The sequence below is a fragment of the Callorhinus ursinus genome, unplaced genomic scaffold, assembly GCF_003265705.2.
Source record: "Callorhinus ursinus isolate GAN/ISIS: 27379988/994484 unplaced genomic scaffold, GSC_fseal_2.0 scaffold25, whole genome shotgun sequence".
NCBI lineage: Eukaryota > Metazoa > Chordata > Mammalia > Carnivora > Otariidae > Callorhinus > Callorhinus ursinus.
In genome coordinates this window covers 8,240,754-8,257,425 of record NW_027397087.1, presented here as the reverse complement: position 1 = coordinate 8,257,425, position 16,672 = coordinate 8,240,754, and the positions used below count along the sequence as shown (strand labels likewise).

Here is a 16,672-nt window from a genome sequence, read left to right as displayed (position 1 = left end):
ACCCCGATAGTGCAGGGAAAAGAGACATTTGGAAATATAGTGGCCCCTGAGTGGATCTTCTCTGCGTAGTACCTAAGTATACTTAATCGACTCTAAAGTGCCGTTAATTATAAATTATACTATTACCTTTCACATCCCAAGAAAGAACATGTAGAGAGCTTTCTAATCCTGCTGAATGACCAGCAAAGCTAGGTAGGAACATAATGTTAGGCGTCTTCAGTACTTTGGATAGGCTCTTCTGCTCTTTATTGCTGGCCAGTGAAGGCCTCCATGGACTAACATTTCATTTCAAGTTACTGTGTGTGGTACCTAGTCAGCCTGTGGTAGAAGGAGACAGGGGAGTGATTAATTGGGTTCAGATTGAAAACTGTTGGAAGCCATTTGGTTATTTTACAGTGGAACTACTGGATGAAGTAGAACAAGGTGTGATGAGAGAAAAGGCATCTTCTGTCAGGTATGGTGGAATAATTTCCTTAATGATGATTTTACTCAAATGTACACATTAGGGTAGAAAGACTTACCTCTAATTCATTAGCTGTGTAATTCCTCAAATGGACCGAGGTAATAGAAATGAGAAGAAATAGATGGATATTTGCTTCCATCTTTAGATGTTATCTTCAAATCAGTGTAAAAGCGGTGGATGAGTGGGTCCTCTATGAAATGGAGGTCCAGATTCTTACCACCGATGTGTGGCAAAATCTGTGTAAGCATCAGCAACAAAGAACAAGTTCATCTGAGTGTTGTTTTTTGTAAGCATAGTCTAAATACAGAAAGAACCAGGATGGATAAAGGTGAAGACCTAAACATACGTGAGCCTCTTTCTCCTGCCTCTGAGGCACTAACCACCTCTCTGCTGAGTGACCTCAGGTACAGCCCATCAGGTGAGTACTGGGGCTCTGAATTGTCTAGGCTCTCTTCATTGTAGTTCACAGCTCTTTAGAGTTGGCATAACTCTGAGTTAAGGTTCTATATGGAATGCTCAGCTAGGCCATTGCTTCTAGGCTCTGAATTAAGTTAAAATATTGTGATTCATTTATTTATTTAATAATTGAGGGCACACTATATGCCAGACACTGGAGATACCAAAATGTGGTATCTCTGCCCTCATTGAGTTCTGGTGCAGGAAACAGACACTAAATGAGATAAAGGAGGTTAACATATAATATGCTAGTGCCAAATGCTAAGGAGAAAAAAATAGAAGGAAGAGAAGTGTGTGAAGAGGGTGGTTTTACAATTTTAGGGTGTTCGGGACAGGCCTCACAAAAATGGTGACATTTGAGCAAAAGCCTGAAGGAGATGAGGGATTGAGCTGTGTGGATATCTGGGGGAAATGTTTTTTAGGCAGAAAGAAGAATGAATATAAAGGCCCTGAGATAGGAACATGCCAGGATCTTGAAGGAACAGCCAGATCAGTGTGATCAGTGCAGTTGGAGCAAGAAGAGGTAGTTGGAGATGAAGTGGGGTGGGCATACCATGGAGGTCATTGTAGATGTCTACTATAGACTGTTTAATGTTTCTTTTGTTTTTTTTAGACTGTTTTTGTTTACTGTTGATTGATGATAGATCTTAAAATCTGGTAGTGTTAGTTCTCCAACTTTGTTCTTTTTCAGAGTTGTTTTGGCTATTTGGTATTTTTTCCCTATTCATTTCCCTATGAATTTTAGAATCAGGTTGCCAATTTCTACAAAAAAAAAAAAAATCCACTGGAATTTTTACCGGGATTGCAATGAATCGATACATCAGTTTGGGGAATATTGGCATCTTAACAGTATTGAGTATTCCAATCTTTTAACCCAGTATATCCCTCTATGAGATCTTTAATTTCTCAATAGTGTTTTGTAGTTCTCGGTGTATAAGTCTTATACATCTTTTGCTGTATTTATCCCTAAGTATTTCATATCTTATACTATTATCAATGGTATTTTTAAAAATACTCTATTTCCTATTGCGTAGTTTTGAGCAGAAGAGTAACATGATCTGACTTCTGTTTTAACAAAGTTACTCTAGATACTGTGTGGGTACTGAGAGGAGGAGGAAGGTAAAAGCATGAATACCTGTTAGGCTATTGAAATCATTTTAAGGCAAATTGATATGGTGGCTTGGACCGTAGTGGTAGCAGTATGGTTGGTGAAAAGTAGTGGACTTCTGGCTGTATGTTGAGGTGTAGCCAACACAGTGCACTGGTGTATTAGATGTGGATGTGAAAGAGGAGAATCAAGGGTGACTTTGGGGGTTTGGGTCTGAGTAGCCTGAAGTATGGAGTGCTCTTCAGCTGACGTGGGAACAATTCTGGGCAGAACAGGTTTTGGGAAGATGATTAAGAATTTAGGTCCACCGAAGTTTGAATGTACAGCCTAGAGAGGAGGAGAAAGGTCTGAGATGGAAATACAAATGTAAGAATTCGCCGATAGATGATATTTACAGTCTTGAGACTAGATGCGATCAGTAGGAGAGTGAGTATGGATAGAGAAAAGGAGGTATGTGGACTGTGTGCTCTGCCACTCCTAAGTTTTAGAAGTTGGAGATGAAGAGAAACTATATGGTATGCTATACCTCTAATCTTTTAAATTACATGATTTAAAACCATAATTAAGGACCCAGAGAATTCCAAAAGTGTGAACTATGGCCCATCTCCAGGACTGATTTATTTTAAACCATTATTTTTTTATTATGAACATCCTTTTAAAAGTGCATGTCTTGAAATATTTAAGACATAAATCTATGAGGAAGGAAACATTACTGGATTTTCACAGGAAATGATTAAATAGTCTAATTCACAAGATTATCATTGGTGGGGCTTTTATTCTCATTTGAGAAACAGGATGCTAGAGTGTTTACTGTGTGTTGGGCTGACACAGGTGATAATGAAATAACACTAGACCTTTGAGCTGCAATAGAGGAGGAGTTTATGAGGATGGCTAAAATGAGTGGGAGGGCTATTCTGTTGCCAAGGAAGACAAATATGTGTATTACCATCATTCTCCTGCAGAGGAAGAGGAGGTGACATATACAGTCATTGATCAATTCCAGCAGAAGTTTGGTGCTGCAGTAAGTATTGCTCTTGATCATTCTGAGTATTGTCTGTATATGGGTATCATGTTTATATCTCATAAATTTCTTACTATAAGATTATTGATGCTTTCCCTAATAAATTCCCAATAAAATATCTGAGTGCCTGCTAAATGTCAGGTATTGTTCTGAAGTCTAGGGTAAAATAATAATAAAGGCAAAGTTCTAACCATCAAGGAGTTTACATTTTTTTTTCAAGATTTATTTATGTATTTAATAACTACACCCAGTGTGGGGCATGAACCCACAACACCAAGATCAAGAATTGCATGGTCTTCTGACTGATCCAGCCAGGCACCCCCAGGAGTTTACATTTTATTGCAAGAAAATAAACAAACAGCTGTCTACCAACTGGTGATAAGTGTTATGAACAAAAATAAAGTGTGGTTTGAAGAGTAGAGGAACAAGGAGTTCCTATTTTATGTAGGGTAGACAGAAAATCTTTGTGAAGAGGTGACATTGGAACAGACGTTTGAAAGAAGTAACAGAGCTAGTCATGTAGATATTCAGCTAAAGAACTTTTAAAAAAGCATGATTAGCAAGTGCAGAGGCCCTGAGGCTGAAGCACACTTAACTTGTGTAGAGGAACAGCAGGGAGGCAGGACCACAGTGAAGAAGAGTGATTAGGAAATGGAAGTGGTCAGAAGGCCTATCAGGTAGGGTTTTTTGGACATTGTAAGGAGTTTGAGTTTGACTTGAGTAAGAAGGAAAGCCATTGGCAGTTTTAGAGGAGAGTCTGAAATATTTTTGCTTATATTTTTAAAAGTCCATTCTACATGCTCTGTTTAGGCAATTTCTCTACAATCATTTATGAATTTCAGACATGACAGTAACTATTCAGCCTAGCATACAGTTCACAGGGGAGTCATTAAGCTTCCTGTAGATGCAAGCTTATGCATTTCTTTAAGGGAGAGTTAGCTTTCCACAGATTCTTTTTTCTCTAACCACTTAAGTGAGATACAGTTCACATACCATTAAATTCACCGATTTGAAATGTATAGTTCACTGGATTTTAGCATATTCACAGAGTTGTACATCCATCACAATTTTAGAACATTTTTTTTTAAGATTTTTGTTTTGTTTTTAAAGTAATCTCTACACCCACCGTAGAACTTGAACGCACAACCCTGAGATCAAGAGTCATACGCTCTACTGCCGGAGCCAGCCAGGTGCCCCTAAAACATTTTTGATACCAACAAAAGAAACCCTAGACTTCATAACTGTCACCTCCATGCCTCCCCCCTATCCCCCAGCCCTTGGCAACCAATAATCTATTTTTGCCTCTATGGATTTGCCTGTTTAGGACATTTCACATATTATTTTTATTTTTATTTAGAGAGAGAGCATGCACATGTGAGCGGAGGTGGGGCAGAAGGCAAGGGAGAGAGAGAATCTTAAGCAGGCTCCATGCCCTGTGCAAAGCCTGAGGAGGGGCTCCATCTCACAACCCTGTGATCATGACCTGAGCCGAAACCAAGAGTCAGACACTTAACTGACTGAGCCACCCAGGGGCCCCTAGGACATTTCATATAAATGGGATCATACAATATGTGGTCATTTGTGACTGGTTTCTTTTGCTTAGCATGTTTTCATGGTTGATCTGAGTTATAACATGTATCAGTAAATTTTACTTATTTCTGTTGCCAAATAACATTCTTTTATATGGATATACCATATTTTATCCTTTCACCATTTGGGTTCTTCTACTTTCTGGCTATTATGAATAATGCTGCAATGAACATTCATGTACAAGCTTTTGTTAGCACATATGTTTTCATTTCTCTGGGATAGATACTTAGGAGTGGAATTGCTGGGTCATATAATAACTCTGTGTTTAACATTTTGAGGATTGGCCATTGTTTTCCAAAGCTGCTACACAGTTTTACATCCCACCAGCAGGATTCCAACTTTTCCACATTCTCACCAACACTTGTTATCTGTCATTTTGATTTTAACTACCTTAGTGGTGTGAAGTGGTATCTCAGTGATTTTGATTTACATTTCCCTGATGGCTAATAATGTAGAGCATTTTTCATGTGCTTATTGGATGTTTATATATCTTCTTTGGAGAAATGTCTATTCCTTTGCCCATTTTTTAAGTAGGCTCTACTCCCAATGTGGGCCTTAAACTCACAACCCTGAGATTAAGAGTCACATGCTTTACCAACTGAGCTGGCCTGGTGCTCCTCCTTTGCCTTTTTTTTTTTTTTTTTTTTTTTTAAGGAGCCTCCATACCCAGCGTGGAGCCCAACATGAGGCTTAAACTCATGACCCTGAGTTCAAGACCTGAGCTGAGATCAAGAGTCAAACACTTGACCAGCTGAGCCACCGAGGTGCCCCTTTTGCCCATATTTTAATTGTGTTGTAAGAATTCTTTATATATCAAAAGATTTTTCAAAGGGTCCAATGACAACAACAAAAAATGAGGTAAGAAACCAGAAATTTGAAGAGGTAGTGGGAAAGTCTTGTCAACAGAAAAGTGCAGCTTTTGTTCCCAGTTCCACAGCCTTCTTGCTGTTGGTTGAGGGTAGAACTGAAATTCAGTTCCCCTTTTTCATCATTGATGGAAAATACTCAATGTAGAAACACTCTATGCTCACTAAAGGAAAATATCGTGCTAGTGAAAGTTACCATGCCCTTCTTTCTCGAGTAATTTACTTACCTGTAAAATGGGGAGAATCTTGTATTGTGTAGGTATTTTCATAGATTATGGGTTAAGGATTTTAGAATGATATAATGTTTTGAAATAGGATAAGATTATAATCAAAGATCAGCATGTGTTCCTGGAATACCACTATATCAGTTTTGAGTAACTTAATGAATCTAAGACTTTAAGGGACCTGTTGAGTTCTTGTTTCTCTCATTCTAAATAGTATATACTGTGGGAATCAGCCACTATATGAGTTCCCTTCAGGTACAGTAAATTGCCCTGTGTTGGGGCACTGTTCTTTGCATAAGGAATCTGGTCATAAAGATAGAAATTTTTTGCTGTAGCATCAGTGGTAACACAAGGTACCTGAGTTTTCAACTTCTATTAGCATTTAGGATATGAATGATTTATTTTCCAGTTGTGTTATAATTTTGCAAAAACAAAAAGAAATTAGAAATATTCAGTGTGCTCTGTGTGTGTGTGTGTGTGTGTGTGTGAAAAAGAGAAGCTGACTTGTGTTTTGGATTAGTCCAGTTTTGTAAGTTTAAAACATATTATCCACTTTGGTTTTTTTTTTTTTTAATATTTTATTTATTTGACAGAGAGAGAGAGAGAGAGCACAAGTAGGCAGAGCGGCAGGCAGAAGGAGAGGGGGAAGCAGGTTCTCCCCAGAGCAGGGAACCCAATGTGGGACTCGATCCCAGGACCCCGGGATCATGACCTGAGCTGAAGGCAGACGCTTAACCAACTGAGCCACTCAGGTGTCCCTATTAACCACTTTGTTAATTGCTAGCCATTGTACTTGTGCCATTCATGATGTCATAATCGCAATATTTATTCTCTGGAGATTTCCTTCCTTTTTTTTTTTTTTTCTCACCAGATGCTCCACATTAAGAAGCAGAGTGTCCTGAGTGTGGCAGCCGAAGGTGCTAATGTGTGTCGTCATGGGAAACTATGTTGGCTTCAGGTAAAAGATATTTTCAGCTTTTTATTTTGAAATAATTGTGGATTCACTGACAAATTGATTTTTTTTTTAAAGATTTTATTTGTTTATTTGACAGAGAGCAATAGGGAGAGCAGGAACACAAGCAGGAGGAGGGAGAGGGAGAAGCAGGCTTCCCGCCGAGCAGGGAGCCAGATGCGAGGCTTAATCCCAGGACCCTGGGATCATAACCTGAGCCGAAGGCAGACGCTTAATGACTGAGCCACCCAGGCGCCCCTGACAAATTGATTTTAATTGTCTTCTTTATGTCACCTCAGTGTCACTATCCTGTAACTTGTTTGGAATGTCTTTTACTTTTCTAGTACTGAGTTTATTCTTTTCAAGAGGAAAGAGCTTCTGTCTCTTCATAGGTTCACTTTTATAATCATCATTGCTGTCTCACAGGTTCTGCTTGAGGTCTTTCCCTGCTCTTTTGTCTCACCTTAGATATGTGAAGAATTTTAGGGGCGGCTAGCTAGCTTAGTCAGTGGAGTTTGCTACTCTTGATCTCAGGGTTGTGGGTTCAACTTCCATGTTGAGTATAGAGATTACTTAAAAATAAAATCTTTAATTTTTAAGTAAACTCTACACCCAACGTGGGGCTTGAACTCACAACCCTGAGATCAAGAGTTGCACGCTGTAGGGGCTCAGTCGTTAAGCGTCTGCCTTCAGCTCAGGTCATGATCCCAGGGTTCTGGGATCCCGGGGTCCTGGGATTAAGCCCCGCATCGGGATCCTTGTTCCGCAGGAAGACTGCTTCTCCTTCTCCCACTTCCTCCTGCTTGTGTTCCCTCTCTCTGTCAAATAAATACAATCTTTAAAAAAAAAAAAAACAGTTGCACGCTGTACCAATGACCAGATGCCCCAAAAATAAAATCTTAAAAAAAATATATGAAGATTTTTTTTTATATGAAGAATTTTTATCTTTCTTTCTGGTTGGTAGCGTTCCACAGCAGAATTCTGCCACATCATTTTCATTTTCCTGGGCCTGGGAGTTGTCAGGTGAGGGTCCCCATTGTGTCAAAAGAAGTTCGTAGTGAGCCTCAAATAGCTATAGGTTGGGCAACCACCTTTGGATCAAACTCAGCAGCAACAGTTTTTAAGCGGAGGGGGAGCCAAGAAAGCAAACTGAATCCCCAACCACTGTCTTCTATTCTTTGAGTTGGGACCTACCTCCACCTACTGAGAGAATAAATTTTATTATGATTGGCAGTCTGTCCACTTCTCAGGGCTACATCGAGGTATCTACCCTAAATAATTCAAAATACAAAAAAAAAATATGTGAGGACCTAGTGATCTTGGCATCATTTTCTGGCGAAAAATCAGAAACCACTTAAGTAGTTAAAAATAGGAAACATTACTGTAGGTTTGATCTTATGCAGCTGCCAAAAATTGATGACGAGTGCAATGTAGAAAAATGTTTGCAAAGTTATGAGTGGAAGAAAGGATATAGATTGGAATGCATATTATCAGAGCCATATACATTGTTTGCATATGAAAAATGGAAGGGAGTATTGTATGGCATGCCTTGGCTCACTGAAGAAATGTCTAAGCCATCCATGGGCTTGGTTCTTTTCTAGTTGATGCATGTACAGTGGTGAATCCAGCATAATCTCTCCTCTCACAGAGTTTGCAATCTAGCAGAGAATTATTTTTCAAACTTTTTGAAAATCTGAAAAAATTCAGCTTCTATAATTAAGGAGGTAGAGAAAAAGAGCAAGGAGTGACTATTTTAGGTGTCCTGTTCTAGCAAACAACATGAAAGTTCCAAGAATGGGTGTCAGGTATGCCTGGCAATTGTAGCTGTATCAGCACTTAGCTCCTGAAATGACAAAAATGACATCAGACTGCCCTGTCGCTGGCTCTGTAGACCCATTAGGGTCTCTTTGCCTTCATTCCCTGACTCAGTAGATGATCCAGCTATAGTACTGCCTTTGTGAATTTTATGATCAGAAACAATCTACAATTCTTATGATTGTATAAAATTGATCTAAAAAAACAGTGTCTCACATCCTACCATTTGTGTCAGTTTATTTGTTACCTATTGAAAACTGCTAGAGAGGGGTGCCTGGGTGGTTCGGTCGGTTAAGCATCTGCCTTTGGCTCAGGTCATGATCCCAGGGTCCTGGGATTGAGCCCTGAGTCGGGCTCCCTGCTCAGCAGGGGAGTCTGCTTCTTCCTCTCCCCTTGCTCATGCTCTCTCTCTCTCTTTCAAATAAATTAGTAAAATCTTCTAAAAAAAAAACTGCTAGAGAGCAGGGATCTTCTCTTATGAGTAATTTTATGTAACACCCAACCCAACCCTGCATATTATGAGACTCAGAGACATAGCATGTTGTGTTATCAACAATGAAATGCTGTTCATTCCTCTTAAACCTATAATCCTTTGAGTATTAAAATGTCATGGGTGAGATGTAAAACATTAAATTTAGGACTGTAAAAAGCAAAAGGCTATATCCACCAGCTTGTCTCTTTCTGTGATTGAAAAATCACAATGAGGGGCCCCTGGGTGGTTCAGTTGATTAAGCATTTGACTCTTGATTTCAGCTCAGGTCATGATCTTGGGGTCATGGGATTGAGCCCTGTGTCAGGCTCTGCACTTGGCATGGAGTCTGCTTGAGATTCTCTCCCCCCCTCCCACTCCCTCTGCTCATGCTCTCTCATAAGGAAGGAAGGAAGGAAGGAAGGAAGGAAGGAAGGAAGGAAGGAAAAGAAGAAAGAAAGAAAGAAAAGATCACAAATGATAGCTTCTTTTCTTAAGATCAGTTTAAACTTGTTTTCCCTGCGAATCACTGAATGCCTGTTGTTTTCTTTAAAAGTGAGGGTGTGAAATATTTTATCACATATCTTTCTTGATCCTCAGATCCCCTTTGTTAGTTCTTTTATATTCTATAATATGTGTGTCTAAATGGTCTATTGTAGGTGGCCACAAATAGCCGAGTTTACTTATTTGACATTTTCCTTCTGGGAAGTCGTGCTTTCAACAATGGACTTCAGATGGTGTTAGAAGACAAGAGAATTTTGAAGGTGAGTGTGTAAGCTGATTCCCCCACTAGTAAGATTAGCAATCAGGATCTAATTACTCTGTCTTCTGATTCCTTAGGTTATCCATGATTGTCGTTGGCTTTCTGATTGCCTCTCTCATCAGTATGGAATTTTGCTGAATAATGTCTTTGACACACAGGTACAAGCAGGAATTCAGTCCAGCATATGTAACTCTTATAGAAAATAGGCCTCATTTGGTGAGTGATTGAGTCTTTTTGTGTGTGTGTGTGCCTCATTCCTGCCTTCTTCTTCATGTAAGTTGTCTATACAATAGGTGAGAACATTTGATGAACTATAAAAGCACTACAGAAAAGTTACTTAAAAGTATTTAGGGGGTGCATGGGTGGCTCAGTTGGTTGAGCGTCTGACTCTTGATTTAGGCTCTGGTCATGATCTCGGGGTCCTGGGATGGAGCCCTGCATTAGCAAGGAGTCTGCCTCTCTCTCTCCCTCTGCCCCTCCCCCTGCTTGCATGTGCTTTCTCTCTCAAATAAATAAATAAATCTTTAAAAAAAAAAAAAGAAAGTATTGAGGATTTTACCCCTCATTTTGCTCCGGAATTTGTCAAATAAGAAGAAAGCTCTGGGGCACCTGGCTGGCTTAGTCAGTAGAGCATGCAACTCTTGATCTTGGGGTTGTGAGTTCAAGCCCCACACTGGGTGTAGAGATTACCTAAAAAAATAAATAAAATCTCAAAATTTAAAAAAAAAGCAAGATCCATACTCTATAGCATTCAGAAACTTGAACAACTTGGGGGGTCATTCAGAAGTCTGACATGAGATAGTGTGAGGTGAACAGTCACAATCTGTGTGTTTAGTGTTAGTGTGAGGTGAACAGTCACAGTCTGTGCCTTTAAGCTCATAATTATCAGTTAAGACTAATAGTGAGTTAGCATCTAGCTCAGAGATGCAGGTTGTCTTAGATATGCCCCAAAAGCCTATTCTGGGCCAAAATAGTCTGATTATATATGATTCTTCTCTGCCCTAAAGAATCCTAGAGAAATGAGAAGTCCTTAGTCTATACTAACTAGCTCTTAGAGCTGATGTGAGTTTCTGGTTTGGCTGTGAGAATAGTAAAACCACTAGCTTTCATTATGTCTTCTTTATATTCTTCTAGTCTTCTAGGTTTATACCAGTCAAAAGGGACATGTTGAATACACAAGTCTAGAACCTTTGGAGAGGGGTTAAAATAATGAGTTAGCCAGTTATTTTTTTTATTATTATAATTTTAAGTGATCTCTATACCCCTCACCAATATTTTTGAGCAGAAATTCCTAAAAGTTCAACTTTATGTTATTAAATATGGTTCAAGTTTGCTCTTTATGTATCTTCCCATAATGAACTTTATGCCACTTCTCTTGTTGACATGTTCCTTGGGCCTTCTTTCAGGATTTTTCACTATATAGGTATTATTTCTAGCTTACTCCAAAATGTAAGAGAATTGCTCATTGTTCCCCTGAGACCATTAGGTTTCTTGATTAGACCCTATATGAACACGTTGGCACATCTTTCCATGTTCACTTTTCAGATTTCCATATTACAAGAAGCAAGAATTCAGAATTTTTCCAATTTTTCCCCTTTAACACAGTATATTCATTTCTTATTGTTACTGTAACAAATCACCACAAATTTAGTAGGTTAAAACAACATAAATTTACTCTCTTACAGTTCTGGAGGTCAGAGCTCTAAAATCATTTTCACTGAGCTAACATCAAGGTGTCAGCAGGGCTGGTTTCTTTTGGAGACTCTGAGGGAAGTCTGTTTCTCTGCCTTTTCAGCTGTTACCTGTATTCTTTGGCTTGTGGCTCCTGCCAACTTGAAAATGTACCACTGCTTGCAATCACAAATTGGTAGTCAGTTGGTGGGCTGGACCAAGAAAACACACACAAACCCAGTGACATTTGGCCCTGGCCAGCAACTAGAGGGAGATAGATAGTTATATTAGTATACAGAATTCTTTTTTATTTTAGTTTAGTTTTGGCAAAACTAATTTTTCCTGAAGTGCTTAGGACCCTGCTGGTGTTTGCTCAGTGGCAGTGGGGTGGGGGTAGAAGGTTAAGAAGGAGCGGTTATTGGGGCGCCTGGGTGGCTCAGTCGTTAAGCGTCTGCCTTCAGCTCAGGTCATGATCCCAGGGTCCTGGGATCGAGCCCCGCATCAGACTCCTTGCTCTGCAGGAGGCCTGCTTCTCCCTCTCCCGCTCCCCCTGCTTGTGTTCCTGCTCTCACTGTCTCTCTCTCTGTCAAATGAATAAATAAAATCTTTAAAAAAAAAAATGAGCGGTTATTGAGGGCTAAAGGAATCAAGAAGTCTGGAGAACTTCGAGTTTTTCATGGAAATGAGGAGAGCTGGCATGAATGTTTTCTAGAGTACCGGACTTTTTTTTTAAGATTTTTTTTTTTTTAATTTATTCCTTTGACAGAGATACAGAGAGAGAGAGAGGAGCATGAACTGGGGAGAGGGGGAGAAGGAGAAGCAGGCTCCCTGCTGAGCCAGGAGCCCGATGTGGGGCTCGATCCCAGGACCCCAGAATCATGACCTGAGCTGAAGGCAGATGCTTAACCATCTGAACCACCCAGGCGCCCCTAGAGTACTGACTTTTTTATTGAAACCTTTTTATTGGTCCCAGTAAGAGAGGACTGCCCACTGATTGCCCTGAAGCTGAAGTGTTGTGACAGCACATTTGTCTTTTAATAGTACTATGATACTGGCATAAAGAAGTATGAGTGTATATGCAAGAAAGAAAGGTAAAAATTGTATTTGTATTTGGGGAATGACATAATTTTCTTTTTTTCTGGGAAAGAATCCCCTTAAAAAACCTCTAAGTTTTAGAAAAGTTGGTCAGTTGATTCTGAATTGTTTGTTTTCAAATAAAGAGTTTGTTCTTTTGTTTGTTAAAAAAAAAAAAAATGCACCACGGCAGTCTCTGCTTCCATTGCTCCATCACCTCCAGTGACTCTAGCCAAATCTCCCTGAGCCTCCCTCTTACTACATTTAGGTCCCACCCAGATAATTCAAGATAATCTTCCTATCTCAAGAGCCTTAACTTAATCACTCCTGCAAAGTCCGTTTTGCCATATAAAACAACGTTGACATGTTCGCGAGGTTAGGATATGGATGTCTCTGGGGGCATTATTTAGCCTACCACACACAGATAAATAGTTAGTCCAATTCTTAATTTTTTTAAAGATTTTATTTATTTGAGAGAGAGAGAGCGTACACGGAAGCATGGGGGAGGGGCAGAGGGAAAGGAAGAAGCAGACTCCCTTCTGAGCTGGGAGCCCGATATGGAGCTCGATCCCAGTACCCTGAGAACATAACCTGAGCCGAACAGGCAGATTCTTAACTGACTGAGCCACCCAGGCATCCCAAGATTTTACTATTTTTAAGTCATTTCTTCACCCAACATGGAGCTCAAACTCACAAGGAGATCAAGAGTTGCGTGCGCTACCAACTAAGCCAGCCTGATGCCCCTCCAATTCTTAATTGTATTAGCTTTCCTTACCAGAACTTTGCCAGAGTTGCTGATAAGTAATACAAATAATTCTTGAAATTTATCTTCCTTTTTCCCATTGCCTGAAGGCACCAGGGAGTAATAGATAACCATAAGGCAGGCAAACAAAAGGCGTGGAAAAGAAAGTAGACAAGGATACATTAAAGTTGGGTGATCCTTTTTTTTTTTCTTTCCTAATTTTTCAGAATTAGTTGACTGAACAGTTTTTCTGATGGCATTTTCTATCATGTGGGTTCTTGGGGAGAATGGTATTTAAAGACATTTTTCTAAATATATTTTTGCCATTTCTGCCATGAGATAGCTATGTATTCTATAGACAGGTTTTTATTTTGTTTTGTTTTGTTTTTTATGCCACAGGTAGCAGATGTCCTTCAATTTTCCATGGAAACAGGTGGCTTTCTTCCAAACTGCATCAGTTCTTTACAGGAGAGTTTAATCAGACACCTTAAGGTAGCCCCTAAGTATCTCTCCTTTCTGGAAGAAAGACAAAAATTGATTCAGGTGAGTACTGAAGCATGTTCCATTAATTTTTCCAAGGGTTTTGTGAGCGGGATCATCAGCATATTATATAGACATATGCTGGTATGTAAGCATATGAGCATTGCCAAAATTTTAGCTGGTTCAAATGGCAAGTTGGTTTGTGATTTCAAGTGGATAAAAGCCAGGATTCAGAGTTAGTGGTTATCAGAAAGTACTCTGAAGTAAATTTACAATCCTCCAGGGGAGGTTTTTGTTGGGAACGTTGTTTAAGGTGATGAAACAAAAACCATCTCAATTATTTCTCTCAAAGTAAGATAAATTTTCCTTAGCTCCTGGGCGCCTGGGTGGCGACTGCCTTCGGCTCAGGCCATGATCGAGTCCCACATCGGGCTCCCTGCTCAGCGGGGAGTCTGCTTCTTCCTCTGACCCTCTTCCCTCTCGTGCTCTCTATCTCTCATTCTCTCTCTCTAATAAAAAAATAAAATCTTTAAAAAAATTTTCCTTGGGGCGCCTGGGTGGCTCAGTCGTTAAGCGTCTGCCTTCGGCTCAGGTCATGATCCCAGGGTCCTGGGATCGAGCCCCGCATCAAGTTCCCCGCTCCGTGGGAAGCCTGCTTCTCCCTCTCCCACTCCCCCTGCTTGTGTTCACTCTCTCGCTGTGTCTCTCTGTCAAATAAATAAATAAAATCTTTAAAAAAAAAATTTTTTTTCCTTAGCTCCTAATAGCCTCACCTGCACACTTAGGTCATGACAATATTGGCTACAGTTTTGGTTCTATAATCAAGTCTACTCTCTTCAGTTTTGAATGAGAAGCCCTGATCAATTGATCGATGGATTGAGCTTTCTCTCTCTCTCTCTCTCTCTCTCTCCCTCCCTCCCCCCCTCCCCCCCCCCCCCCCCCCCCCCCCCCCCCCCCACTCTGTCTTTTCCCTCTCACACAGACACACTTAATGTATACATACATAAGGGATGTGTGTGTGTATTTTCAGAATATACTGTCATTGAAGAAAATGATGGTAATAGTGTTTTAAGTTAAGCAACCCTTATAAAAAGTTATCTTTAAAGTTTTGCTTATTATTCAGAGAAAATTGTTTTGGTATCTCTAGGAAAATCCAGAAGTGTGGTTCACACGACCTCTTTCACCTTCCTTACTGAAAATTTTGGCCCTGGAAGCTACCTACCTACTGCCCCTTCGTTTGGTACTCCTGGATGAGATGATGTCTGACCTAACCACCCTTGTGGACGGGTACCTAACCACCTACCGGGAAGGGTCTGCAGACCGCCTTGGGGGGACAGAGGTGGGTGCGGCTCCCTGTGACTGTGTTTTTCGGACTTCCGTCCCTGCCCCATTGCTCATGGAGGGCACAGTGATAACCCCTCTTCACAGCTACAGCAAAGCACGAGGCTGACTTGGTAATAAATATTTGAAGGGGCTATAGCTTGGGCTTCATTCATCTCCTTGAGTACTTTTTCACAATATTAAGTTATATCCTGTCAATGAATGGATAAATTTAAGATTTCTTTTTTCTTTTTTTTTTTTAAGATTTTATTTATTTATTTGACAGATAGAGAGAGAGAGCACAAGTAGGCAGAGAGGCAGGCAGAGGGAGAGGGAGAAGCAGGCTCTCCGCCGAGCAGGGAGCCCGATGTGGGGCTCGATCCCAGCACCCTGGGATCATGACCCGAGCTGAAGGCAGACGCTTAACGACTGAGCCACCCAGGTGCCCTAAATTTAAGATTTCATTACGAATTTGTAAGAAGCCAGCACAGTGTAACAGAACTATAGACCTGGAGTTGGCAAAATATTGCCTTAAGGCCGCATCTGGCCCACAGCCTGCTTTTGTACAGCTCACAAGGTAAGAATGCTTTTTACGGTTTTAAAGGATTTTTTTTTAACAAAAGGTATGCAACAGAGATCACTTGTGGTTAAAATAGTTACTATTTGGCCCCTTACATAAAAGGTTGCCATCTGGGGCAACCTGGAGTCCGGGGGATTGAGTCCCGCATCAGGCTCCTTGCTCAGCAGGGAGTCTGCTTCTCCCTCTGACCCTCTTCCCTCTCATGCTCTCTGTCTTTCATTCTCTCTCTCTCTCTCTCAAATAAATAAAATCTTTAAAAAAAAAGAAAAGGTTGCCATCTGGGGGCACCTGGCTGGCTCAGTCAGTGGAGCATGTGACTCTTGGTCTTAGGGTCATGAGTTTGAGCCCCATGTTGGGTGTAGAGATTGCTTAAAGGTAAAATCGTTTAAAAAAAAAAAAAAAAGGTTGCAGTCTGCTGCTATTGCTGTTATTAGCCATTCTTACTTAGGAATACTGAAGCAAAATCCTAAATAAAATAATAGCATTTTTGATACGATCCCTACTTAGATGTATTATACTTTTCTTTTAATGTGTTGCTGATTTCTACTTGCAGGCATGGTACAGTGTTAGGAAATTCTCCATTTTCCTAGAACAAAGAAAGTCTTATTATCTCATATATGCTGAAAAAAATGTAACCTTTCTGTACTTTGCTCTCACTGTTTAGCAGAAAAAGAGCAACATAAAAATCCTTGCATACCTTGTTCAATTGGAGAATTTAAATGTCTTTCATTTATCATTGTAAAACCAAGGAGTTTTATAACTTTTTGTATTTTGCTCTCACTGTTTAATGCTGAAAAAAATGTGATAATATCCTATATACATTACTGATTAAAATTGGAATACATGGTAAAACATATCTCAAGCAAGAAGTCTACATAAAGTTTGATTGGAAGCACTAAAAGCATTCCCATTAGTATCAAGAAAATACAAAAATTGTGATTACCACCACCACTTTAACATTTTTTGAAGCTATTAGCCAATGAAATTTTTTTTAAGATTTTATTTATTTATTTGTCAGAGAGAGAGAGCACAAGCAGGGCGAGTGGCAGGCAGAGGGAGAAGCAGGCTCCCCACTGAG

The 16,672-nt window shown here is 40.0% G+C and overlaps 1 protein-coding gene across 9 annotated transcripts in view; it reads left to right on the top strand.

Moving 5' to 3' along the window:
- Positions 1 to 16,672, top strand: part of EXD1 (exonuclease 3'-5' domain containing 1) — a 31,480-nt gene that overhangs the window by 9,751 nt on the left and 5,057 nt on the right. For 8 of the 9 annotated variants that reach the window (XM_073876826.1, XM_025883811.2, XM_073876827.1 and 5 more), the window contains 8 exons: positions 397 to 454; positions 760 to 881; positions 2,990 to 3,048; positions 6,600 to 6,686; positions 9,624 to 9,728; positions 9,805 to 9,885; positions 13,614 to 13,757; positions 14,842 to 15,033. In XM_073876826.1, coding sequence (XP_073732927.1) covers positions 397 to 454; positions 760 to 881; positions 2,990 to 3,048; positions 6,600 to 6,686; positions 9,624 to 9,728; positions 9,805 to 9,885; positions 13,614 to 13,757; positions 14,842 to 15,033 — 848 coding nt within the window. The remainder of the gene's footprint in view (positions 1 to 396; positions 455 to 759; positions 882 to 2,989; positions 3,049 to 6,599; positions 6,687 to 9,623; positions 9,729 to 9,804; positions 9,886 to 13,613; positions 13,758 to 14,841; positions 15,034 to 16,672) is intronic. The other variant, XM_073876829.1, reaches the window with a different exon arrangement.